Source organism: Symphalangus syndactylus, chromosome 1 (assembly GCF_028878055.3).
Source record: "Symphalangus syndactylus isolate Jambi chromosome 1, NHGRI_mSymSyn1-v2.1_pri, whole genome shotgun sequence".
Taxonomy (NCBI): Eukaryota; Metazoa; Chordata; class Mammalia; order Primates; family Hylobatidae; genus Symphalangus; species Symphalangus syndactylus.
Window position 1 is genome coordinate 89838530 of NC_072423.2, and position 24834 is coordinate 89863363.

At 53.7% G+C, this 24834-nt stretch overlaps 2 protein-coding genes across 10 annotated transcripts; one reads left to right on the forward strand and one right to left on the reverse strand.

Annotated features, from left to right (window-relative positions):
• The first annotated feature begins 28 nt into the window (after nucleotides 1-28).
• Nucleotides 29-19890, forward strand: TKFC (triokinase and FMN cyclase). 8 transcript variants are annotated; one of them, XM_063641812.1, is made up of 19 exons: nucleotides 29-156; nucleotides 1449-1560; nucleotides 4134-4226; nucleotides 4741-4930; nucleotides 5872-5982; nucleotides 6060-6241; nucleotides 7907-7985; nucleotides 8295-8384; nucleotides 8933-8967; nucleotides 9046-9130; nucleotides 9227-9316; nucleotides 9810-9926; nucleotides 10314-10433; nucleotides 10594-10731; nucleotides 11704-11810; nucleotides 11897-12000; nucleotides 12150-12183; nucleotides 12296-12385; nucleotides 19307-19890. In XM_063641812.1, exons 2-19 carry the CDS (start codon nucleotides 1558-1560, stop codon nucleotides 19436-19438), a joined length of 1800 nt encoding a protein of 599 aa, XP_063497882.1. In that variant the 5' UTR covers nucleotides 29-156; nucleotides 1449-1557; the 3' UTR covers nucleotides 19439-19890. The 8 variants fall into 8 exon arrangements, with proteins under 8 accessions (XP_063497882.1, XP_055135072.1, XP_055135396.1 ...); XM_055279097.1 differs by lacking the exon at nucleotides 19307-19890 and adding an exon at nucleotides 12790-13357 and having other exon boundaries at nucleotides 4134-4228; XM_063641814.1 differs by lacking the exons at nucleotides 4134-4226; nucleotides 19307-19890 and adding exons at nucleotides 383-484; nucleotides 12790-13357 and having other exon boundaries at nucleotides 40-156.
• CYB561A3 (cytochrome b561 family member A3) lies at nucleotides 15210-23986 on the reverse strand. 2 transcript variants are annotated; one of them, XM_055280208.2, is made up of 6 exons: nucleotides 23644-23986; nucleotides 22971-23169; nucleotides 20231-20439; nucleotides 19432-19586; nucleotides 17884-18040; nucleotides 15210-17313 (listed from the first exon to the last, which is right to left on the reverse strand). In XM_055280208.2, exons 1-6 carry the CDS (start codon nucleotides 23677-23679, stop codon nucleotides 17290-17292), a joined length of 780 nt encoding a protein of 259 aa, XP_055136183.1. In that variant the 5' UTR covers nucleotides 23680-23986; the 3' UTR covers nucleotides 15210-17289. The 2 variants fall into 2 exon arrangements, with proteins under 2 accessions (XP_055136183.1, XP_055136132.1); XM_055280157.2 differs by having other exon boundaries at nucleotides 15210-16054; nucleotides 23644-23870.
• Between the last annotated feature and the right edge of the window lie 848 nt (nucleotides 23987-24834).

Genomic DNA, 24834 nt, shown 5'->3' on the forward strand with positions numbered 1-24834 from the left:
AGGCCGCCAACCGAAGGAGGCCCCGCCCCCGGAGGCGCCGCCTCGCCTCTTTCCGCCAGCGCCCGCAGGACCCGGATGAGAGCGCACCACTGGGGGTCCCCGGGAAGTCGCGGCGCCTTCGGAGGTGGCGGATGCGGCCGTGAGCCGGCGGGGGAGGTGCGCCAGTGTCCTCGGAGCTCGCCCGCAGTCTCCCCACCCCGTTCCGCGCCCTTTGCCCTTCCCTGCATCCAGTCCTCCTCCTTCCGTTGCTCCAGGAACCCTCGGGGCTGTTCCTCCTTTGGGAACGGGAAGGACTGCGGAGGCCTAGAGAGGGAAGGGAGACCACCGTGATTTGTGCACATCCCAGACTAGAACCTTGCCTGCTTTCCTTTCACTGTCTCAGTTCCTCCAGATCCAGCTGGTGCCCTCGCCTGACGTTTGAACGACCACCTGCTCACCTCCTCCCTTTTGCGCGTTGATTCTTCAGACTTCGAAGGGCCCACCGGTCTGCTTGTCCAACGTTATTGTTGCCCCTATTGCTCTACAAATTCGAACCTCAAACACAAAACCAATATTTCTCCGTAGGGAACCTTAATGAGCCAGGAGAGCAGTCAGCCCTGCAGCCTCCAGGGTACCCCACATCAAACAGGCTCCCGGGGAACAAGAGGAGAACCACGTGGCTTGGCACACTCGCAGAATGCCAGAGAGGAGCCAACCCCCATTTTACAGATGAGGAAGCTGAGGCTTAGGGAGGAATTGGTTTACCTAAGACCCTACCCCCAACCCCAAGTAGGCTGAGGCAGAGCTATGTTGATTCTTCCTATTGTGCACCCACACAGAGGCCAACACGCCGCTGAACCAGGCTGAACTGAGGAAAGCTAGAAAGTCATCATGGTTTACATCTTCCCTTTCCCATAGCAGAGACTCTGCCTGACTTTGGAGGCACTGAATTATCAGTAGTAAAAACACACTCTTTGTAGAAAAACTAGACATGAGTTTAGATCCTGGCTTTTACTTGTATGACCTTGGACAAGTTCCTAGACCTCTCTTTTTCCCAGAAGTAAAATGGGTCACAAACCTGGCTAGCTCCCCCCATTCCCTTCCCTTTTGGTGCCAAGGCCAGTGAGGGCAAGCGTGTGAAGAGCTTTGTTAACTTTTTCGCTGCATGTGATGCCCGTGTAAACGATAGTTATTCTGAGGATCACTGTCCTTTAGTGATGAAGTGGGTGCTGTTCCTGGGCATAAAGGCAGACCTGTGCTTGACATGGATTGATCTGTCTTCTGGCAGCGAAGTGCAGGCGTGAACCTTGGTCAGCCCCACACTCTTCTCCATCCGTAGCCCATGTACTAGAGTTTGGACTTGGACCGAAGTCTGGGGCAGCTCCCTAATTGCTAGGGTGCTGAAGTCCTGATTGTGCCAGTCGGCTACGAGTTCCTTCCACAGCTTGTATCGTTACCCACTCCTGCAGGTGCTGCTGCTGCCTCCACTGTACTCAGACCCAGGTAGCACAGGATTGTCCATCCTCCAGCAGCTCAGTGCAACAGTGTGAACTCAGCCTGTTTCAGAGCCTTCCCACCATGGTGAGTCATACAGGGCCGGGGCAGGGGAATGGCAGCATGGTCTCAAAGCAGGATCCCAGCCTTGGGCATGCTAGAGCTCCTTACACCTTGACTGAGAGATGCTATTGCCTCCTGAGGCTCATGGGTGAAGAGAGAGGGTCATCCTCTCTCCCAGGGCCTGATCCCTGATTTTCTTCATTTCCTGGAGGCCGCTGGTCCCAGCCAGGCCTGGGGCTGCAGCCTCTTGAGTCCCTTCAGAGCCACTCTGCCCCTTATCTGGGTCTTGCATTCAGAGTAAAACAGTAACAGTTACCTGCTTGGTAATAGACACTGTACCGGTCACAGAAGGAATCGTGAAGAATGACCATGTGACCGTTCCTAACCTTGGGGCTTATGTGGGCCGGTCTGGAGCTGGGATCTACAGTGTGGGAGGCTGGCCGTGTCCCTGGGCTTTGCTCCAGGCCCGCTGATTTAAACCAAAACAAGCCTTGAACATATCTGGATTCAAATTTCAGCCTGCTACTGACCAGCTGCATGACCTTTTACAGACCTCTCTGAGCCTCTTTTTCTTCATCTGCATTATAAGGCAAATTAAGGCCTACCTCTAGTGGTTGTGTGGTGTTGAACAAGCAGAGTCCTAGAGGCCTCACCTGACTTCCTTTCCTTTTCCATCCTTTCAGGCCACTGAAACCAGGGATAGCACTGGTCCCTAAACCCTCTTCTGGCTCTGTAAAAGACAGATTATCAAGCTGGGGAGCAGGCCACTTTCTTGGAGGGTAGTGGTGCTGGAGGCTGGGCTTGGAGTGAGGCCAACTCACAACTTCATTGTATGTTCCAGTCCCTGGTAGGCTCTGAGAGCCACAAACCCATGTCCTTTCTAGGGCAACCTCTGTAACCCTCCACTTCCCTCCAGCCCCTCGAGAAAGCAGCATGATATGGCCAAAAGGGAACCAGCTTTGGAGCCAGGCAGACCTGGACACCTGCTGGCTGTGTGACCTTGGGCAAAATCATTTAACTGTGCCTCAGTTTCCTCACTGGGCTCATCTTTCCTCCATAGGGCTGTTGGGAAGTTTTGTTTTGTTCTAGTTTGGGTTTTTTTTGTTTTTTTGAGACGGAGTTTTGCTCTTGTTGCCCAGGCCGGAGTGCATTGGTGCAATCTCGGCTCACCACAACCTCCGCCTCCCAGGTTCAAGCGATTCTCCTGCCTCAGCCTCCCGAGTAGCTGGAATTACAGGCATGTTCCACCACGCCCAGCTAACTTTGTATTTTTAGTAGAAATGGGGTTTCTCCATGTTGGTCAGGCTAGTCTCAAACTCCCAACCTCAGGTGATCCGCCCGCCTTGGCCTCCCAAAGTGCTGGGATTATAGGCATGAGCTACTGCACCCGGCCTGTTGGAAAGATTAAATGAGACATGCTCAAAAACACTTAGAACTGGGCCTGGCTCTTAGTCACTGCTCGGCAAATGGAACCAATCTTATTGTTCTTCTTGCTCCCTACAGACCTAGGCTACTCTGAAGCAGGTGGCTTAGCCCTGGCCCTGGCTGGATGCAGGACAGGTTGGCAGGGAGACAGCAGAGCCAAATTTTGTACAAAGGAGCTGGTGCTAGCAAGCTCAGGAAGAAGCCACAGCCGGAAGTTCACCTTGCCAGGATCTGGCTCAGCTGCAGGTTCCCACCAGGCCACCAGGTGGCAGTGGGAGCCCAGCCCTCTTCAGGACAAAGCCAGGGGCTGCAGCCCTTGTTCGGCGGACTCTGGCTTTTCACAGCCTGTTTGAAAAAGGAAGTAGCTTCCTTTGATTGAGTTTCCACTATATCATGGGCATATACTCTGTTCTAGTAAATCCCTATTTTACAGAGGAAGAATTTTAGCTCCCAACAATGATGTATCTTCCTTGAGTTCCTGCAGCTAATGAGAGGCAGAAGTGGGATTTGAACCCAAGTCCCTGTAACAGCAGAGCTCAAGCCACACTCCATTCTGGCCCCCACGCTACTCACTTCTGTCTGCACCCCGTGTCCACTCAGCCAAGCCTAGCGGCACTGCTCTGTAACCCTCCACCAGCCTGTCCACAACCCCTCCTGAGGCTGCCCGTGGCCAGTCCTCTCCTCCCCACCCCTTCCTGCTGGTCACCCATGCTTCCTGGCACCACCACACTATTCACTCATCCAGGCCTTGGCTTATGCTCCCCCTCTGGCTGGAAGAGTCTCCCTTTTCCCTCCTCCCATGCCTCCTGCCCCCTTTTGCCTACCCCGGTACTGCTTATCCTTCCCAGAGACCTCCAGGCCCCTCGGGAGTCTGCGGCCCCTCCTCTGTGCTCCCATGGTGCACGTGTGCTCCTCGTGTAGCAGTGCCCACCGCACATGGCTGTGACCTCTGCTGTGTTTCCACTGAGGGCAGGAACAGCGTTGTTATCTCTTTTTTTATTTCTGAGATGGAGTCTCACTCTGTCACCCAGGCTGGAGTGCAGTGGCACCGATGACAGCTTACTGCAGCCATGACCTCCCAGGTTCAAGTGATCCTCCCACCTCAGCCTTCCGAGTAGTGGGACTCTAGGCATGCACCACCATGCCTGGATCATTTTTTATATTTTTTGTAGAGATGGAGTCTCATCATGTTGCCCAGGCCAGTCTCAAAGTCTTGGACTCAAGCGATCTGCCTGCCTCGGCCTCCCAAAGTGCTGGGATTACAGGCGTGAGTCACTGCACCTGAGCTGTTATCTTTACACACAGTGTCTAGCCCTGGGCCTGGCATACCAAGAGGCTGGGGAAATGTTTGCCCCGCATTGGAGCACTAGGGAGCAGAGGTGGCTGTGGAACCTGCTCAGCTCATTCCCCAGCATAGGAGCCTCAGCCTGAGGCTTTTCTTCCTTCTGACAGAAGGTGTTGGGCCCCAGTTTTATTAAAATACTTTACACTGCAGGCAACCACTCCCCTATTTTCTTTGTATTGCAGCCATTTTTTCAGAATAAATTGAAGGTATGGTGCAAGACACTTCATAAATTAGGTACTGAATAGAAAGTCACACATTATTGAAAACTCACAGAAATACCCACCTAAGATGTCGCCCAACTCAAGGAAGTCCTGTGCTCCTGGAGTTCCTAGATGGATGCAGGAGAGGGGTCTACACCACAGCAGTGTGGCTGGGCAGGATGGGGGTATCTGTACTGACCACACTCTGACCTCCTTCTCACTCCTCCCCTGCAGACCTCCAAGAAGCTGGTGAACTCGGTGGCTGGCTGTGCTGATGACGCTCTTGCTGGCCTGGTGGCCTGCAACCCCAACCTGCAGCTCCTGCAGGGCCACCGCGTGGCCCTCCGTTCTGACCTGGACAGCCTCAAGGGCCAGGTGGCACTGCTGTCGGGTGGGGGCTCTGGCCATGAGCCTGCCCATGCTGGTGAGTATCCTGGGGTGGGGCAGGGGGTACTGGTGGAGTGGACAGGGCCTCCTGGGCGATCTTCGGTGCTGCCATGAAGTGCAGGACGGAGCTCAGCCCAGAGTCAGGAACTGGGGCCACTTCCCACTCTCCCACTCCCTCTGGCTGGGATCAGGGGCCCATCACGGCCTCTCTGAATCTGTTTCAACATCTACAAAACTACAAAGTTGGGCCAAACAATCTCTCAGGTCCTTCTAGCTCTGAGAGTCGGTGATTCCATGAATCTTCTGGACCCTCCAGGCCCAGCAGACCCACCCCTGTTCCATGAAGGCTTCCTGACTCTTCCAGCCCAGGGCAGAACCCCTTTTCTGAATTCCCACCTGCTGTGTCCCATGCGTGGACTGTCCTGGCTTGTTTCCTGTGTGGAGCCAGGGACGCAGACTCTCCTTGAGGGCTGCTGGAGGGCAGGGACTAGGATGCGCATCATTGTCCCCTTCCTGTCTTCCTTCAGCAAAATCCATTCATTTGGCAAACACTCATGAGCCCACTGTGTACCTGGCACTGTACTGGACACTAGGGATACAACAATGAACCAGACAGGCAAGGTCCCTGCCCTCGTGGAGCTTATATTCTACTTAGGGGAGATAGACAATAACCAGGTAAACATGAAAGTAAATGAGATCATTTCAGAGGGTGCTAAATGACTTAGTAAAGACAGTAAAATGGGGCAAAGGAACAGTGAGTCCCTGGGGAGGGAGCTGGTGACTGCTTCAGGCTGGGAGGTCACAGAAGGTCTAAGATGCCTCCTAAGAAGGAGTCAGCCATGTGAAGACCTGGGGGATCTTTGAGCACCAAGCATGCAGTAGGGCTCACCAAACCATGACCCCTGGAGCATGGGAAGCCCCAGTGATTACAGGCGCGAGTCTCACCCGGCATGCTCACTCCACCCCTTCCACCTCCAGGTTTCATAGGGAAGGGGATGCTGACTGGGGTCATCGCGGGAGCCGTGTTCACCTCCCCGGCAGTGGGCAGCATCCTGGCAGCTATCAGGGCAGTGGCCCAGGCCGGCACAGGTAAGCCTGGAATGCGGGAGGGGCTGCGGCAGGGAGGGCACAGTAAGCACACTGAGCCCTGCCGGCTGCTCACGCAGTGGGGACACTCCTCATCGTGAAGAACTACACTGGGGATCGGCTCAACTTCGGCCTGGCCCGGGAGCAAGCCCGGGCTGAAGGCATCCCGGTGGAGATGGTGGTGATTGGGGATGACAGCGCCTTCACTGTCCTGAAGAAGGCAGGCCGGCGGGGGCTGTGCGGCACGGTGCTTATACACAAGGTGGGCTTCCACCGGGGACGTGGAGACTGGCCAGCCCTTCCCAGCCTTCCCTTGCCTGGCAGCACCCGGTAACTGGACCTTTCCAGCCCTTCCCCAAGAAGCTACTTCTTCTTTTTCTCCAGTGTTCCCTGATCTCAGAAGGCCCCGCCATCCCCTCAGCTACCTAAGCCCAGATACAGGCATTTTCTCAGACTCGTCCCCTTCTCTTCTCCACACCCAGTCAGTTGCCCAGTCCTGGTGCTTCTACTTCCAAATGTACATAACACACATCCTCCTCAGACCCCGCCCTCCTGCTTTGCCTTGGTTCGGGGGTCATCTGCTCATGCCTGATGGCTGCAGCCACCTCCTCACTGGGCTCCCCTGCCTGCTTCCTGCCTTCTGGCCTTGCTCATCTGTTCTCCACACTATTGCCAGAAGTGTCTTTTTAAAATGTGTATCTGACTAGGTTATTCATCCACTGAAAGCTTTCCTGGGTGCCTGGAATCAATACAAGCCCTCACTGCAGCTCCCTGACTCCCCACCTTCATCTCCCATCATCCCTGCCTTCCTCTTTTTTTATTTTCTTTTATTTATTTTTTTACTTATTTATTTATTTTTTGAGACAGAGTCTCACTCTGTTGCCCAGGCTGGAATGCAGTGGCGCGATCTTGGCTCACTGCAATCTCTGCTGCCCAGGTTTAAGCGATTCTCCTTCCTCAGCCTCCCGAGTAGCTGGGATTACAGGCGCCTGCCACCACGCCCAGCTAATTTTTGTATTTTTAGTAGAGACGGGATTTCACCATGTTGGCCAGGCTGGCCTCGAACTCCTGACCTCAAATGATCTGCCCGCCTCGGCCTCCCAAAGTGCTGGGATGACAAGCATGAGCCACCGTGCCCAGCCATCCCTGCCTTCCTCGTATGGTCCATTCACGCCAGCTCCTGTACCTGCAAGGCTATGGATCATCTCTGGCTTTGCTTATGCAGTGTCTGTGGCCTGGAAAATTCTTTCCTTCTCCAGCCTCCTTTTGGCCTGGCTAACTCCTACCATTCTGCAGAGGCCCAGCTCTGATGTCTCCCCACCTGGAAGGCTCTCCCTGATCTCCATCTCCCCACTACCCTAAGCTGGCTGGCAGCCCCTCCTAGTGTGGACTCCATCATTGTAATTACCATCTCACATAAATTTTCAATTTGTGGGTATCTGCTCCCCTAGCCTCTCCCCAGGCTGTGAGTTCTTGAAGTTGGGGACTGTGACTTAGTCGCCTTTTTTCCTTTTCAGCATATACTAGATGCTTGGTAAAAATTGGGTGGATGGATGGATGGATAGATGGGTAAAGTAACCCAAAATAGCAAGGCTATGGGAGAGAGAACTCTGGAACTCTAGAGTTGGGAAACTGGCCACCCACTGGCTGTGTGACATTGGACAAGTCACCTCCCCTCTCTGGGTCCATTTCCCCATTTGTAAAGTCTCTTCTGATTCCAACAGACTGGAATTCTTGAAGATTCCTGGCAGGTACACTGTGAATGAGGGGAGTTTGCTCTTCTGCCCTAAGTGTGATGGGCCAGGTTGAGTGTGGAAATCCTGAGGTTCCCCCTTCCCAACAAGAAATTCATCCCCTGCCTGTCTTCTACCCCACGTGGTACAGTGATACCCTCCCCCTTGGGGCTCTTACCTCTGTGTGGCTGCAGGTGGCAGGTGCTCTGGCTGAGGCAGGTGTGGGGCTGGAGGAGATCACAAAGCAGGTGAACGTGGTCGCCAAGGCCATGGGTGAGTGCTGGCCTGGGAGTTGGGGAGGGGAGTGGGGAAGGTTGGGACAGCCCTGGGACGAGGAGCAGGTTCCTGTTGGCTGCCTAGCGGTGCTCCCCAGCTTATTCCCCAGGGATCTAGGGAAGGTATCCCTGGGGAAGCTCCTGGGGACTGGTGGCCTTGGGTACCATGGCTGAGGTGGAGAGTCTGGCAGGCATTCTCAGAGAAGAGGGTACCTGTGGGCAGGGCCTGTGAGATGCTGCTGCCACCCTTCCTGACGCCCAGTGCCAAGAGTGGAACGGTCATGCCTTCATGCCTTGTTTCTCATAGGTACCCTGGGGGTGAGCTTATCCTCCTGCAGCGTCCCTGGTTCCAAACCCACCTTCGAGCTCTCAGCCGACGAGGTGGAGCTGGGCCTGGGTAAGCTTGTGGCCATCCATCCCAGCCCTGCCTGCCCCTTGGCCCTGGACTTTGCTCACCTTGTATACCCTTAGAGACATCAACCTGGTCCTCTCCCCAGGTGGTCTTAGTATTTTTACCTGGGCATTTGAGGCCCAGCCTGGCCCAACCTGCCTGATTTCTACCTGCTTTGCCGTCTATACCCACGGCTCTGGCCATGTGGAGCTCTGTGCACTGCCTACCTCCTAGCCTTTGCCTACCATTCCCAGGTCCTCCTGTCCCTGCCAGAATACACCCTTCTTTCAAGGGCTGTTCAAAGATCACCTGGCTGCAAAGCTTTCTTTCCTCCCCTGTGCTTCCACCTCAACTACCTCTAGTTAAAGCTATCTCCACCACCAAGCCACGAGCTCCCAGAGAACAGAGATCGTGTTTTTCATTATTCTGTCCATTTCCATCCCCCACTCCCGCCCACTTACTGTGTGAGTCCAGCACTGTGTGAGTCCTTGATAAAAACGATGAGCAAATCCCCAGGCCTTGAGTGGGTCAGCAGTGACCACATCTATCCGCAGGGATCCACGGGGAAGCTGGTGTGCACCGGATAAAGGTAGGTGGTCCCTCTGGCACAGGCCACCCTAAGGCCAAGGCCCCCCAGATGCGGCTCATTCCTGGCTCCCTCTGACAGATGGCAACCGCCGATGAGATTGTGAAACTCATGCTCGACCACATGACAAACACCACCAATGCGTCCCATGTGCCTGTGCAGCCCGGTGGGTAGCCTCTCTCCCGCATCTCCCAACCCCTCCTACACCTCTGGGCAGGAGAGGCCCAGAGGGTCTCACCTGGGGTGTCATGTCTACCCACAGGCTCCTCAGTTGTGATGATGGTCAACAACCTGGGTGGCCTGTCATTCCTGGAACTGGGCATCATAGCCGACGCTACCGTCCGCTCTCTGGGTGAGCCATGCACTGGGAATGGGACCCTACAGCCCTTTGCAAAGGGCTGAGGGAGGGTCTTGTGATGGCAGAGAACATGGACTGTGCGTCAGATAAGCCTGAGTTAAATCGTCTCTCTGCCACCTAATTGCCAGATACCTTGAGCCTCTGTTTTCTTGTCTGCAAATTAGGGGTAATAATAATGGTACCTGCTTTATACCGTTGTTGTGAGGATTAAGTGAGATTAAACATATGTAAGATACTCAACACAGCGCCCAGCACCTGGCACGAACTGAGTAAATGAAACCTGTAATTACTCATCTTCCCTGAAGTAGGGGACACCTCCAGGGAACGTGGTCATTTGTGGGGTTATTGAGGGATGCCTGCCGGGAGGAAATCAGGACATCTCCCTCCCGACCTCGGGGCCCCAGCTTCCAAGGTCCTTGCTTTTCTGTTGTTTTCTTTCCTTGATGCCCATTTTTCCCTTTTGGACTGCCACACTCTGGTATTGCAGAGGGCCGTGGGGTGAAGATTGCCCGTGCCCTGGTGGGCACCTTCATGTCAGCACTGGAGATGCCTGGCATTTCTCTCACCCTCCTGCTGGTGGATGAGCCTCTCCTGAAACTGATAGGTGAGACTTGGAATCTGGGGTCACCCAAGCCAGGGCTCCTTGTAACTGGAAGGAGCCAGGGAGACTTGAAGACCCCATCAGGGCTGACTGTGACAATCAAGGCTCTGGAGCCTGGGAAGAAGGCCCTTTCTGGGCTTCTCCAGCTCTCACTGGAATAGGAGGAGTTGGTATTAGGATCCTCCTCAGATAGGCCTGACCCTTTCCCAGGGACCCTCTCTCCATACCCCTGTACACAGTAGGCACTCAGTCTATGCTTGTTGAGGTGGACTCCCTTCCTCCAGGGCTGCTGAGAGAGCCAGGCCACCAGGGCCAGGATGGGAGGGTCCAAGCCCTGCTGAATCCCTGGCTGGACAGCTATGTCTAAGAGAGTTATCTTGCTGCCCTTAGATGCTGAAACCACTGCAGCAGCCTGGCCTAACGTGGCTGCAGTCTCCATTACTGGGCGGAAGCGGAGCCGGGTAGCCCCTGCCGAGCCCCAGGAGGCCCCTGATTCCACTGCTGCAGGAGGTACCAACCCCTGCCTTTGGGGAAGGGGCAGGCTTCCCAAAGGATGTAGGAGTATACGGTGGGGTGGGTAGGGGCCCTGGCACCCACACCTCCCACCCTAGTCAAGTGTGGTTGTGAGAAGGGCCTGGTGGGCCTGTTCTTCAGCATCCTCCCTTTCTAGGCTCAGCCTCGAAGAGGATGGCACTGGTGCTGGAACGGGTGTGCAGCACCCTCCTGGGCCTGGAGGAACACCTGAATGCCCTGGACCGGGCTGCTGGCGACGGCGACTGTGGCACCACCCATAGCCGTGCGGCCAGAGGTTGGTGCCAGGGACTTTGCCAAGTGAGGTCATTCACAAAACCCTAGCCCCCCTTCCACTTGTTTCCCTGAAGACAGGGACCTTCTTTTTTTTTTTTTAGAAGGAATCTCACTCTGTCGCTAGGCTGGAGTGTGCAATGGCATGATCTCGGCTCACTGCAGCCTCCGCCCCCCGGGTTCAAGTGATTTTCCTGCCTCAGCCTCCTGACTAGCTGAGATAACAGGCATGCGCCACCACACCTGGCTAATTGTTGTGTTTTTAGTGGAGGCAGGGTCTCGCCATGTTGGCCAGGCTGGTCTCTAACTCCCGACCTCAAGACATCCACTTGCCTTGGCCTCCCAAAGTGCTGGGATTACAGGCATGAGCCACCACACCCGGCCGACAGGGACCTTCTTAACACCACAAATGTATGAGGTTGTTATCTTAGAATTAAATGAAATCCTTCACAGTCAATAACTTACAACTCAAGGCGAACTTATTCTGTTGTCCTTATTTTTCTGTTTACCCAGACCAGTGAAAAGCTCTTAACTGTCCAGCATCATTCATTCGAGAAAAAGGTATTTGGTGCCTGCCGTGGGGCAGGCACTGCTCTCAACTGTGGATACAGTAGTGAACAGAGCAGACAGAAATCACTGCCCTCATGGCTTATGTTCTGGGTGGAAGACAATCAACCAGATGAATCAGTAAAACACAGGATGTTAGCACAAAGGGCTAAGGAGAAAAAAACCAAGCTGGGAAGCAGAGTACAGAGTGTCAAGTGGAGGGCCTCGGGGCAGGCCTCACCTCCCCAGGCCCCTTTCGGTTATGCAGCCCAGCCCCTCTCCAGACTGCACACTGGATGTGGAAAGGGATCTTGGGAAGCCTTCATTCCACTTCCCTGTCGGCCTTTTCCAGCCTTCATTGGTGCTGGCTGGAAGTCTGGCAGATGGAGGGAGGATCTCTGAATTCCTCCCCATCTCTCTGTGCCTGCAGCGATCCGGGAGTGGCTGAAGGAGGGCCCACCCCCTGCCAGCCCTGCCCAGCTGCTCTCCAAGTTGTCTGTCCTGCTCCTGGAGAAGATGGGAGGCTCATCTGGGGCGGTGGGTGCCTGGGGGCTGAAGGGCTGACAGGGAGGTGGCTGGGGTCCAGGCCAGCACCACATGCTCAGCGTTCTCATCTTCCCCAGCTCTACGGCCTGTTCCTGACTGCGGCTGCCCAGCCCCTCAAGGCCAAGACCAGCCTCCCAGCCTGGTCTGCTGCTATGGATGCCGGCCTGGAAGCCATGCAGAAGTAAGCTGGAGCCCTGTGCACCCCTAGACCAGGGGTGGGCTAGGGGAGGTGGTTGGTGACATCTGCCCCCTGCCAGGCCCTAGCTCCACCCTCAGAGTGATTCCCTTGGCTCCCTCTAGTGAGCCTCTTTCCTTCTCTTTTCCTGCCAGGTATGGAAAGGCTGCCCCAGGGGACAGGACTATGGTGTGTAACTCAGGCTGCAGCCCCAGACCTTTCTCCTTTTGGCCCTGTAAGTCTAAAGAGCACCCTCAGTTGCAGGGCCTATGCTCAGCCCCCTTTCCTTCACCTTGTCCAGCTGGATTCTCTGTGGGCAGCAGGGCAGGAGCTCCAAGCCTGGAAGAGCCCAGGAGCTGATCTGTTGCAAGTCCTGACCAAAGCAGTCAAGGTGAGTGAGGTTAGGCCCAGCCACCCAGGGAGACAGGCTTCTAGCCAGCAGACTCCTGTCTCCATGTGACCCTGAGCAAGTTAATAACCTTCCTGGACTGCAGTTTCCTTCTCTATACAATGGAGATGAGCACCTATCTCAGAAGGTGGTTATGTGGCTAAGGAAATACGTAGAGCCCCGCACACTGCCTGGGATGTGACAGGGCCTCAGTGAATGGTAACCCTTTTCCCTGCTGGAGGTAGATGAGAGGTGACTTTCCATTTGGTGACAGAGCAGAGGGTGCTGGCACAGCCAGGGCAAGAGTGTGCAGGGCCAGGCTGCACGGCAGAGACGTTCTGCCCATGGCAGAAAGGAGGAGGCCTGGTGGCCTGCCCTTGAACCTGCTCCCACACCCCATCCCCCAGAGTGCCGAAGCTGCAGCCGAGGCCACCAAGAATATGGAAGCTGGAGCCGGAAGAGCCAGTTATATCAGCTCAGCACGGCTGGAGCAGCCAGACCCCGGGGCGGTGGCAGCTGCTGCCATCCTCCGGGCCATCTTGGAGGTCTTGCAGAGCTAGGGTGTGTGATTGCCTCCCTTGGCCTCAGCTCCTCTCACTACTGTGCTGAGGTGGCCTTTGTCACTTCCTTCTGCCTTCCAACCCTCACCTTTCCCCGGCCTGGCCCCGTTGGCCCACCCTCTAAGTTGAGCAGGAAATCCTCCACCAAGCTTCCAGAACTACAGACAGCACCCAGAGCGAGCTGGAGTGGGTCCCCGTGCCTCTCCAGCATGCCCTTTCCCTTTGCGGGAGGGTGGAGTCCCGGGGTCATGCCCTCCCCTGCCAGTTCTGGGCTTCAGAGATAAGGCATTTTCCTTGTGCAGCCTTTACCTGGCAATCCTAATTTGGTTTTAAGACTCCCTGTGAAATGCCTTCCGCACCTTAACCCCAATGAACATGAAAAAGAAAATAAACTATAATACATGGAAGCAAGAAAGCCACTGCCTCCTCTGAGGGACCTTTTCCCAAACATGTAAACAAGGGGGCCCACAGCCCTGGCTGCAGGCATCATGACCCATCTTCTACCAGGCAGATCTTTATTACCTGAGCCCCTAAGGCAGTGTCTCCTCAGCTGGGCTGCTTCCACTGAGACCCCTGACCCGTCCCCTTTCCAGTACACACACCTGATGCATGTAAGAATGGTAGAGAGGCTTTTCTCAGCATTGAATTAACAATTCTGTGGCTCCTCGGGAGTCGAATGGGCATTTGGGACACCAGAAGGAAAAGAAATCATCATAGTCTAAGGTTCAGTTGTAGATCAGAAAATGCAGCCAGGCCGGGCGCAGTGGCTCACCCCTGCAATCCCAGCACTTTGGGAGGCCAAGGCAGGCGGATCCCTTATGCTCAGGAGTTCAAGACCAGCCTGGGCAACATGGTGAAACCCTGTCTCTACCAAAAAATACAAAATTAGCCAGGCATAGTAGTGTGTGTCTGCAGTCCTAACTTGGGAGGCTGAGTTGGGAGGCTGCAGTGAGCCATGATCATGCCACTATACTCCAGCCTGGGCAACAGAGCAAGACCCTGTCTCAAAAGAAAAAAAAAAAGAAAGAAAGAAAGAAACTGCAGCCAAGCCAGCTCCTAGGTCTCTTTCTAGAGCAATGACTGATGGCACCAGGGTGAGCAGGGGCACTCTGTGCATATGGAGACAAACAGCACATGCCTGGCACACATGTAGGGTAGAGAGTGGTTAAAGGCACTGGCTGTCGACTCATACACATGATCTGAAATCTGGTTCTGCTTTAACCCGGCTACATGAGCTAAGGCCTATTTTTTAGCCCCTTGGGATCTGTAAAATTAGAATGGTACCCACCTCACGGGGACATGAAAGGATTCAAATGAATTGATGAAGATGAAGCCCAGCACAGTCCAAGTGCTCACTCACTGAGAGTTACAGTTATCACAAGGGTTGGGCCCCCAGCCCCTCCCAGGTCATCTGCTCCACCACTAGCTGTAGGAAAGAACCTCCTGCCCCCCCCAAACCCCATCACCTACTTGGCCCAAATTTGGCTGCAGGCTTCCTGAGTGCCTGGGCTTCTCTACCCAGAGTCCTGTCTGTCAGCTGCACCATACGTCCCTGACCACAAGGCATCCAAGTGCACAGGAGTATGCGCCCAGCAGCTGGGAAGGAGGCTGGCCTCAGACGGTGGCCTGTGGATCCCAGCTCTGTCATTTCCTGGCTGGGTGACCTCAACCTAGTCACCCTTTTTGAGTCTTGTTTTCTCAGATTATGAAATAGGACAAATTTCCTTCCTCATGAGATGAGCACGTGCCATTAGCTATTGAGGACATCTGCACATAATTGAGCGGCATGTGAATCCACACATGCCATTCCACAAAGACAGAGGATCATGGGGATCTTTGGTGCCTTCCGGTTGGCCCCTCCCTACTTCTGTGAGGGTCAGACCTGTCCTGAGGCTTTTACAAATTGGCCCAGAACTCATTTAACCACAGCATCCTTTCATCAGAGGGCTGTTATTTGAGACTGAATGTTTGTGTCCCCCCGCAAATTCCTGTGTTGAAAGCCTCACCCCCACTATGGTAGTGTTAGGACGTGGGGCCTTTGGGAGGTGACTGGGTTGTGAGGGTGGAGCCCCAGAGAGCTCTCACACCCTTTCCACCATGTGAGGTTATGGTGAGAAGACGATCTCTGAGGAAGCTGGCCCCTGCCACACACATTTGCCAGCGCCTTGATCTTGGATGTCTGTAGCCTCCAGAACTGTGAGAAATAAACGCTTGTTGTTTAGGCCACCCAGGCTATTATATTTTTGTTATAGCAGCCTGAACAAAGCTTTGATTCTTAACATATTTAATGAAACTCAAGCCTCATAAACCAGTGAAATGCCTACCCCTATGGAGACAGGGAGCTGGTCATGGGACCTAGGTGCCTGGAAGACATCCCAGTGGCTTTGAAGGCTCCAGCCAATCAAGACGTTCAATATCAGTCCTTCTGCTAACATCTGGCAATGTGAGGCTGGGGTGGACAGTTGGCCTGATGTTGCCAGGAGTAGGATGCTGATGCTGCCAGAGAGTAGGTGGGCTCCAAACCCCAGGCTTCTCACTTGCCTACTAGGCATAGCAGTGTGGAGCTTGGGACCTGGCAGTGCATCTTTGGAGAAGGCAAAAAAGCCACAGCAGCAACACTTAGGAGAGGAGCAAGACCCTTCCCCCTCCCCACCCTATTTCCTCCCCTGAAGAAGAGTAACAGCTCAAGCTCTAGCATGGCACAGAACACTGGGTTGGGCCAGGCAAGCAGCCATGGTGGGGGCAGGTGAAGCAATGTGGGTCTTAGCAAGGAACCCCTCTGAAGGTGGCAGTGGTTCCCAGGGCTGCTGCATACAGGACACCACAACTTTGGCATCAGTTGCATGGTGAGCTGCAGAGTGATCAGAGTGGCTGGGGCCCTGCCAAGAGAGCAAGGCCGGACCTGCCCAGGAGGAGGCAGGAAGGCCCTGATCCAGCAAGGAGAAGTAAAGGAAGTCCACAGCCACCTCTGTTACTCATCGCTACTGGGACATCTGGGGACAGGCTCTGTTCTTGGGAGAGCAGGTCACCAGGATTTGTAGGGCTGTCTGCTGGTGACAGGCACGTAAGTCACAGGGAAAGGCCGGGATCCAGGCCTCAGCTGTAGCAGCAGCTGGAAGAGGTGGAGCCGCACGGTCACAATACACATAGACACAGAGCAGCAATACGAAACAGAACAGCTCAGAGCGGTCAGCTCCTCAGCAGAAGCTGCATGGGCCGCCACTCCCCACTTCTGCAATCACTCCATGATGTCTCCACCCCACCTCACATCCAGATGGGGCTGGATGGCAGAGCAGATGAAGCCTGCTCTGTGGTGGGGCAGCCTAACTGAAACGCACACCTTTATGGGGGAAGTGGACGGACACCTCACCTCCCTCATGGTTCACATCGTGGACTGCACTTGAGTCCCAGCTCTTCACCACATCCCTAGGAGTCTTTTTTTTTTCTTTGAGACGGAGTCTCGCTCTGTCACCCAGGCTGGAGTGCAGTGGCGCGATCTCAGCTCACTGCAAGCTCCACCTCCCGGGTTCAGGCCATTCTCCTGCCTCAGCCTCTCCGAGTAGCTGGGACTACAGGCACCCGCCACCACGCCCGGCTAATTTTTTGTATTTTTAGTAGAGACGGGGTTTCACCGTGGTCTCGATCTCCTGACCTCGGGATCCGCCCGCCTCGGCCTCCCAAAGTGCTGGGATTACAAGCGTGAGCCACCGCGCCCGGCCTTCCTAGGAGTCTTAAGAGGAAATCAGTCTGATTTCTTCAGACAGGAGCAGCAAGAGCGGCCAAAGCAAGGAGGACCTTGTGTGAATGGAGGACCTGAGAGGCTGATGCTAAGGAGTACAGAAGCCAAAGCCACCAAGGAAAGCAGACAGGCAGCAAGCAGCCGGAGAAGGCAGGCCAGGACCCAGGCAAAGCCACCAAGAAAAGCAGACAGGCAGCAAGCAGCCGGAGAAGGCAGGCCAGGACCCAGGCAAAGCCACCAAGAAAAGCAGACAGGCAGCAAGCAGCCAGAGAAGCCAGGCCAGGACCCAGGCAAAGCCACCAAGAAAAGCAGACAGGCAGCAAGCAGCCAGAGAAGCCAGGCCAGGACGCAGGCAAAGCCACCAAGAAAAGCAGACAGGCAGCAAGCAGCCAGAGAAGCCAGGCCAGGACCCAGGCAAAGCCATCAAGAAAAGCAGACAGGCAGCAAGCAGCCGGAGAGGGCAGGCCAGCACCCAGGCAAGAAGTCTGGGCCCAGCATTCGAAGAAAGTCGCCTGCTGAAACCAGCCGGGAACCCTGGGAAGAGCAGAGCTTCTGAGGGGAGCACAGGCTGCACCACCAGGAGCTCCTGGGAGCCCCTTCCTGCTGCTTCACTCCCCATCATGCAGCAAGGGCTGGAAAGAGAGGCAGATGCCCAGGAGTTAATGACATGATGCAGGAGTCACACCAGGCCCAAGCTGTTCAGACAGACCCCCAACCTGCAGGGTGGTCCCCACCCAAGCCACCAAATCCCTCAGGGAAGCCCCAAAGTCTCTGAGCCTGGTACACACCCCCTCTCCCTACATCCCCTCAAGACCTGCTCTGAGCACTCAGCTGGTCACCAGGCACCCATCCCACTAGACTAGCCCCCAGGCTGGTAAAGGAGAAATCACACACCCTTGTCATAGTCAAGCCCTTCCTTGGGGAAGAAGATAAGGCCACACTTCACCCCAGAAAACCACAGTGATTTGGGGGGGAAATTCTGTCTCCCAATGGACAGACTCTGGGGAGTCCCAACATTTCGCTGGGATGCGCTGGTTTGGGACCAGTGCTCCCCATCAGCCACCCTAACTCCACCCTCAAGTTACTTGATTTCCTACTGTGCCACAGAGTAAGCCTTCTTGTCAAGGCCCCAGCCTTTCATGGGAGATCCTTCTGTAGACCTGGCCCTGTCCCACCCTGGAATGTGGGACTGGAACCCATACCTGTCTGTCGGTCAGGATCCCCGGCTCTGGGCGCTTCCAAGATGAAGCCAGAAGGATGTAGAGCACCAGCAGCCCAAAGGCCACCACCAGCATCCCGGTGCTGTTGGCAAAGACCGCCTCACTGGGCAGGCTGTGGTATGGCCTGGTGGTGTTTTTCCTGAAGATGACAAAACAATGTGAGCCCTCGAGAGATTTTTCCACCTATTTTTGTCTAGTGGGAGACTCGATGTCACTAAGAGAGGATGAGAAAACCTTCCCGGGGCCACATGTGATTTAGAATTTTAACACCTTTTTTTTTTTTTTTTTTTTGAGGCAGAGTCTTGCTCTGTTGCCCAGGCTGGAGTGCAGTGGTGTGATCTCAGCTCACTGCAAGCTCCGCCTCCTGGGTTCACGCCATTGTCCTGCCTCAGCCTCCCAAGTAGCTGGGACTACAAGTGCCCGCCACCACACCCGGCTAATTTTTTGTATTTTTAGGAGAGACAGGGTTTCACCATGTTAGCCAGGATGGTCTCGATCTCCTGACCTCGTGATCCGCCCGCCTTGGCCTTCCAAAGTGCTGGGATTACAGGCGTGAGCCACCGTGCCCAGCTGAATTTTAACACCCTTTCTAAGTCCCTGCAAATACTTGTATAATGAGCCAGGCGCAGTGGCTCACTCTTGTAATCCCAGCACTTTGGGAGGCCAAGGCATGAGGATTGCTTTACCCCAGGAGTTGGAGACTAGCCTGTGCAACATAGTGAGATCCTGTCTCTACAAAAGTAAAACTTAGCTAGGTGAGGTGGTCCATGCCTGTAGTCCTAGCTTACTTGGGAGGCTAAATTGGGAAGATCACTTGAGTGCAGGAGTTTGATGCTGCAGTGAGCTATGGTCACACCATTGCTCTCCAACCTAGGCAACAGAGTGAGATGCTATCTCTTGGCTGGGGGGATAAAAGGAGAGAGAGAGGGTCTTCCTATGTTGCCCAGGCTGGACTCCTTCCACCTCAGCCTCCCTAGTAGGTAGGACTACAGGTGCATGCCACTGCACCCAACTGTAATAATCTCTTTACCCGTGAGGAAACTGAAGCTCAAAGCAATGAAATTAACTTGCCCAAAGTTGCATAACTAGTAAATGGCACAGCCAAGATCGAAACCAAGGTCTGACCTTAAGTCCTAGTTGCTTTTCACTACACCCCACTGCCTCAAAAGAAGATTGCGCCACCGCACTCCAGCCTGGGCAACAGAGTGAGATTCCATCTCAAAAAAAAAAAAAAAAATGGCAATGACAACAATACCAATGATGTAGGGTAGTTGACGGGATTAAATGTAAGGTGCTTAGTACAGTTTCTGACACACAGCAGGTGCTAAATCAAACTGATGCTCAATAAATATCTGCTGACTTACCAATTTCAACCTAAAGAAAGATCAATTTTGTTACCTTCCAGATCAGGAGTGGACCCAACCCCAAAAGCTCTCCTCCCTTGGGTGAGTCCTGTGATCACAGGGTATATCTTTTGAAGACCCTATTCCCTCCTCTTCACCTTAGAGTTGGGGACCCCACTGCACTCACAAACTGAAGAAAAGCTTCTCATTAATGCCGGAAATGACGGATGTGATGGACAGAGAGAGGATGGCGGCTCCAAAAAAGACGTGGATAGGTTTTAGGAGGCTGCGCAGCCACATGGACGCCCAGGGCAGGAGGAAGACAGCAAAGCCCAGGAACCACTGTGGACAAAAGGGAGGATGCACCCGACTGTGCTGTGTGTGACCAAAGCACATCCCACCCCACCAGCGCCTCCTCCCCATCTCTACTCCCTGGCTCTTCTTTCACAACTCAAACCCTCCCACCAGGCATTGCCCACTACCATGCTAGCTTCCTCATTGTGGCCTATTACCCAAGCAACAAGAACAGTAAATGACATGCTTAGCTACCATCCCACTCCCAGCAAACCCAACCACCTTGTTTGTCTCTGGTTCCTTCCAGTCCTTGCTCATAAAACTCTTCACTTGCACAGGCCTGAGATCAGAATATGGAAACCACTTCAAGAATTCTTTTGGTTCACAGAGGTGGGAGTGGGGAAAGTGGAAGCCAGATGGCTGATTAGAGTCAGCATGGTGCGTGCCATGACAAAGTTAGCAGAGAGGGCTCTGGGACGAGAGACGGGCAATGGGAGGGATAAAAGGAACAGGGTAAGTTCAGGCCACTGACCTCCCACAGCCCCTGAATAAACGGTCAGTTGTACAAGATACAACCTGCAAGTCTCTCTCCAAGCAGTGAGCAGAAGGAATATTTGGTGCTCATGCAAGTGAACCCCCAACCAGAGCTCATGGCTCTGGGAGCCTCAAGGAGGAGAACAGAGAGAACCCACCTGGCAGGCGAAGAGGAAGACAGTGGTGATGCCCAGCCAGCTGTGCAGGGAGTAGAGGTTGGCAATCCTTCCATGGTTGTGAAACGTAAAGACAGCAACCAGCCCCACAACAGTGAGGACGAAGGCCATCAGGTGCAGTGCTGCATGGAGGAGTTTCCAGGGCAGTTTGGGCCCCACCCACGACTGGGGCAGGCGGTACACCAGCGACGCTGCAGGAGAGAGCAGTCCCAGGGCTCAGCCTCTCCCCTTGAGCTCACCCAGACATCAGGGAATAACCCTGATAGGATCCTACACAGCTTCCCAGCAAGGGAACAGGAAATGCTAGGGTACTGGTATCAACTCCTCGGCATCTTCTATCCTCCCATGATTTGTGGGATAACAGCCATGAAGGGAGGAGAGAAGGGCCAGTTAAAAAGGGAGGAGTGGTCGGGCAAGGTGGCTCATGCCCGTAATTCCAGCACTTTTGGGAGGCCAAGGTGGGAGGACTGCTTGAGGCCAGGAGTTGGAGGTTACAGTGAGCTATGATCATGCCACTGCAATCTAGCCTGGGCCACAGAAATAAATAAATAAATAAATAAATAAATAGATTCAAATTAAAAAGGGAGGAGGGCTGGGCACGGTGACTCATGTCAGCACTTTGGGAGGCCAGAAGTTCAAGATCAGCCTGGGCAACATAGCAAGATCCTGTCTCCACAAAAAATAAAAATAAAAAAAAAATTACCCAGGTATGGTGGCACATGACTGTTCTCTCAGCTACTTGGGGGGCTGAGGTGGGAGGACCACTTGAGCCCAAGAGTTCAAGGCTGCAGCAAGCTACAATCATCCCACTGCACTCTAGCCTGAAAAAGAGGGAAACCTGTCTCCTAAAAAAAAAAAGTGAGGGGGGAAGCAGGTTTCTTGGACCTCTCATTCTATGTTTACAATAATAAATTCAGCTTGTTTGCGGTTTCTAGGCTAAAAAGCATCGTGACAGTCATTATTTCATCAAACTGAATTGTCACAACTGAGGCTGGCTATCAACACAGGTACTAAGGCCAGGCAACATAGGTCCAAATCCAGGCTCTGCCTCTCCTTTTTTTTTTTTTTTTTTTGAGACAAAGTCTCATTCTATCATCCAGGCTGGAGTGTAGTGGCGCAATCTCAACTCACTGCAAGCTCCGCCTCCCGGGTTCACATCATTCTCCTGCCTCAGCCTCCCAAGTAGCTGGGACTACTGGTGCCTGCCACCATACCCGGCTAATTTTTTGTATTTCTAGTAGAGACGGGGTTTCACTGTGTTAGCCAGGATGGTCTCGATCTCCTGACCTCGTGATCCGCCCGCCTCGGCCTCCCAAAGTGCTGGGATTACAGGCGTGAGCCACCACGCCTGGCCTGGCCTCTCCTTTCTAACTCTCAATTTCCTCATCTGTAAAAAGGATATAATAGAGCCCACCTCACAAACTTGTAAGAACAAAATGGGATGATATATGTGAACTGCACATGGTAAGCTGCCATCATCAATGGCATCGTATTGCCATTTTACAAGTGGGGAAAATGAGGCTCACTGGGGCCCCGAGGCACAGATTTGAAAGCATGAGACAAAGATTACAAAGATGGATCCCAGGCTGGGCGTGGTAGCTACGTGTGTAATCCCAGAACTTTGGGAGGCAGAGGTGGGTGGATCACCTGAGGTCAGGAGTTCGAGACCAGCCTGACCAACATGGTGAAACGCCATCTCTACTAAAAAATACAAAAATTAGCTGGGCATGATGGTGGGCACCTGTAATCTCAGCTACTTGGGAGGCTGAGGCCAGAGAATGGCCTGAACCCGGGAGGTGGAGGTTGCAGTGAGCCAAGATCACGCCATTGCACTCCAGCCTAGGCGACAAGAGCAAAACTCCATCTCAAAAAAAAAAAAAAAAAAAAAAAAGATGGATCCCGGAAGAGCAAGCAAGTCCTTTATTCAGTGGCCTGACTAAACCGTGAGAGGCTTCAATCTCCTGTTCTCTACAGCTGATTAAAAACTACAGCTCAGGTCGGGCATGGTGGCTCATGCCTGTAATCCCAGCACTTTGGGAGGCTGAGGTGGGCGGATCACGAGGTCAGGAGATCAAGACCATCCTGGCTAACACGGTGAAACCCCATCTCTACTAAAAATACAAAAAAAAAAATTAGCCGGTCACGGTGGCAGGCGCCTGTAGTCCCAGCTACTCGGGAGGCTGAGGCAGGAGAATGGCGCAAACCCGGGAGGTGGAGCTTGCAGTGAGCCAAGATCACGCCACTGCACTCCAGCCTGGGCGACAGAGCAATACTCTGTCTAGAAAAAAGAAAAAAAAAAAAAAAACACTACAGCTCAAAGGCCAAATCCAGCTCGCTACCTATGTTTGCAAATAAAGCTTTATTGGAACACATGAGCCACACTTGTGTTTATGTGTTGTCTATGGCTGCCCTCACAATACAGTGGCAGAGCTGACTACCTGCAACACAGATTCTATGTCTCGCAAAACTGAAATATTTATCTGACCCTCTACAGAAAGTTTGCCAACTCCTGCCCTAGAGTATCTGTGAAGCCACCCTTCTGAGATGCCCCCCATCTTAACCCCTTCCTCCCCAAAATGACAGCTGGGCCCAGAGACAGCCCAACCCACCCTACCCCCATAGCCCCAAACCCAACATTTACAAAGGCCAGCCTTGGAGAGGGAAAGTGCAGCTTTGTCCAGCCTGGGCCCTATCCCGCCTCCCTTCCTGACCTCTTACTCACCACCTCCGTAGAATACCACCATGCCAGCAACCATAAGCACTGGGTGCCAGTTGAACATGTAGATGCTGCCATTCCAGGCAAAGCCACCACGCCAGTACTGCATCCAGTAGATAGTGAAGAGGATGCACATGGAGCCCAGGGACCCCAGCAGCAGGCAGGACAGGTAGAACCATCCCGACACCATTCTGATCACGCACTCCTAGAAGAGGGAGAAGTCACAAGTCTCCACTGGCTCAGGCGCACCCAGTTCTCTGGCTAAAGGAGGTAACACTGATTTCGCTCTTGGCCTGTGGGATGGAATCTTTTTGCTTCAGTTCCCCTGCATCAGGCTGGGCACCACCCCCCGCCCAAGGCCTCAATGCCTGGGTGGGCCTGATCTTCAGTCACAATGACTGAGGCCCCACCCCAGCACCTGGCAGTGCCCAGACAGAGCAGCAAGCTCAAGGCTGTGGCTGGCCCTGGCGAAGGCCAGATGCCAAGGCCCAAGACCCAGAGTCCTGGGATTAGTCTCCCCTCACAGGACCAAAAGGTAAAGAATTACCACCCCATACCCCCCAGGAAAAAAGGGACAGGAATCAAAATCCAGGCTAAATCACGCAAATGTCCAGGCCTTGGGTTCTAACATAAGAAGGCAAAAATTATAATCTGAAAAGAGCAAACACCCCACTATTACCCTAGACAGGAAGGAGTCAGAAAAGTTCTTCCCCATAGAGTGAGCTCTATGGGGCTAATCTTCACTGGAAAGGTAACCAGGCCTTCACTCCACTGCCCACACTCCACACCTTGAACCAGCTGATGCCCCTCAGCTGTCTCCAGCCCTGAGACTTCTGCTTTCTCTTCCTCTGGGGAAAGTCCAGAGAAGAAAAGAGGAAGCAACAACTCATGGTCCAGAAAGCAAGAGATTTATTTTGAGATTTCCGCAAGTTCTTGATAAACCCAGAAACCGACTCTGGTTTCAGGCATGGCCAATGCTTAAAGCCCTGAGCAGTTGCTCTTTAATGCTAGGCAAGTGGGCAAAGCCACAGGACTGGCCCTGCTTTCAGCTAATATGTAGGCAGCACGGGCCCAGGCATCAAGGCAGTCACCCTGTCCCATGGACTCACACCAAGAAGGTAACAATGTGGCTTCCTGCACTGAGGCCCCTCACTCGGGCCCAGGCATCAAGGCAGTCACCCTGTCCCATGGACTCACACCAAGAAGGCAACAGTGTGGCTTCCTGCATTGAGGTCCCTCACTCAGAACCAGCTAATAGAATAGCCAATAGCCCCCACGGAGGTAAAACATTTGACTGCTCACTTTTAGCCCTAATGATAGGCTCAGAGAACTGGCCTGGGCTCCAATTCCTGCGAAATGGGCACCTTGAGCAAATCACTTAACATTTGCAGGACTCACCTGCAAGAAAGGCATGGCAATAAGAATACTTGAACAATAAGCATAACGAACACCAGCTACAAGCACCAGAGCCTTACACACAAGATCCCATTTACTCCTCTTAACCCTGGGAGGCATATTATTCCATGAGGAAACTAAGGCTGAGAGAGAGAAGTAATTAGCATGAGGACCCAGTGAGAGTGGGTGGGGAGTTCCAAACCCTGTATGTTTAGCTTCAAGGCCCACGCTGCTTCCTTGACCACAGGTTGTCAGATCAAGTGAGAAAATGAATGTAGCACACTGTAGAAGTCAAGTATTAGAATTCTTGGCTGGGCGCGATGGCTTATGCCTGTAATCCTACACTTCAGGAGGCTGAGGCAGGTGGATCACCTGAGGTCAGGAGTTCGAGACCAGACTGATCAACATGGTGAAACTCTGGTCTCTACTAAAAATACAAAATTAGCCAGGAGTGGTGATGGGCGCCTGTAATCCC

Bases quoted from the DNA above. Each gene is read 5' to 3' on its own strand.
- TKFC (XM_055279097.1), top strand. From the start codon at position 4,136: ATGGAGTCTCATCATGTTGCCCAGGCCAGTCTCAAAGTCTTGGACTCA. The intron at 4,229-4,740 runs GTGAGTCACTGC...CCTCCCCTGCAG, and splicing joins AAAGTGCTGGGATTACAGGC to ACCTCCAAGAAGCTGGTGAA. The intron at 11,811-11,896 runs GTGGGTGCCTGG...CATCTTCCCCAG, and splicing joins TGGGAGGCTCATCTGGGGCG to CTCTACGGCCTGTTCCTGAC.
- CYB561A3 (XM_055280157.2), bottom strand. From the start codon at position 23,679: ATGGGGAAGAACTTTTCTGACTCCTTCCTGTCTAGG. The intron at 18,041-19,431 runs GTGAGTGCAGTG...TGTCATCTTCAG, and splicing joins GAGAAGCTTTTCTTCAGTTT to GAAAAACACCACCAGGCCAT. The intron at 16,055-17,883 runs GTATGGGTTCCA...CACCTCTTCCAG, and splicing joins GGATCCTGACCGACAGACAG to CTGCTGCTACAGCTGAGGCC.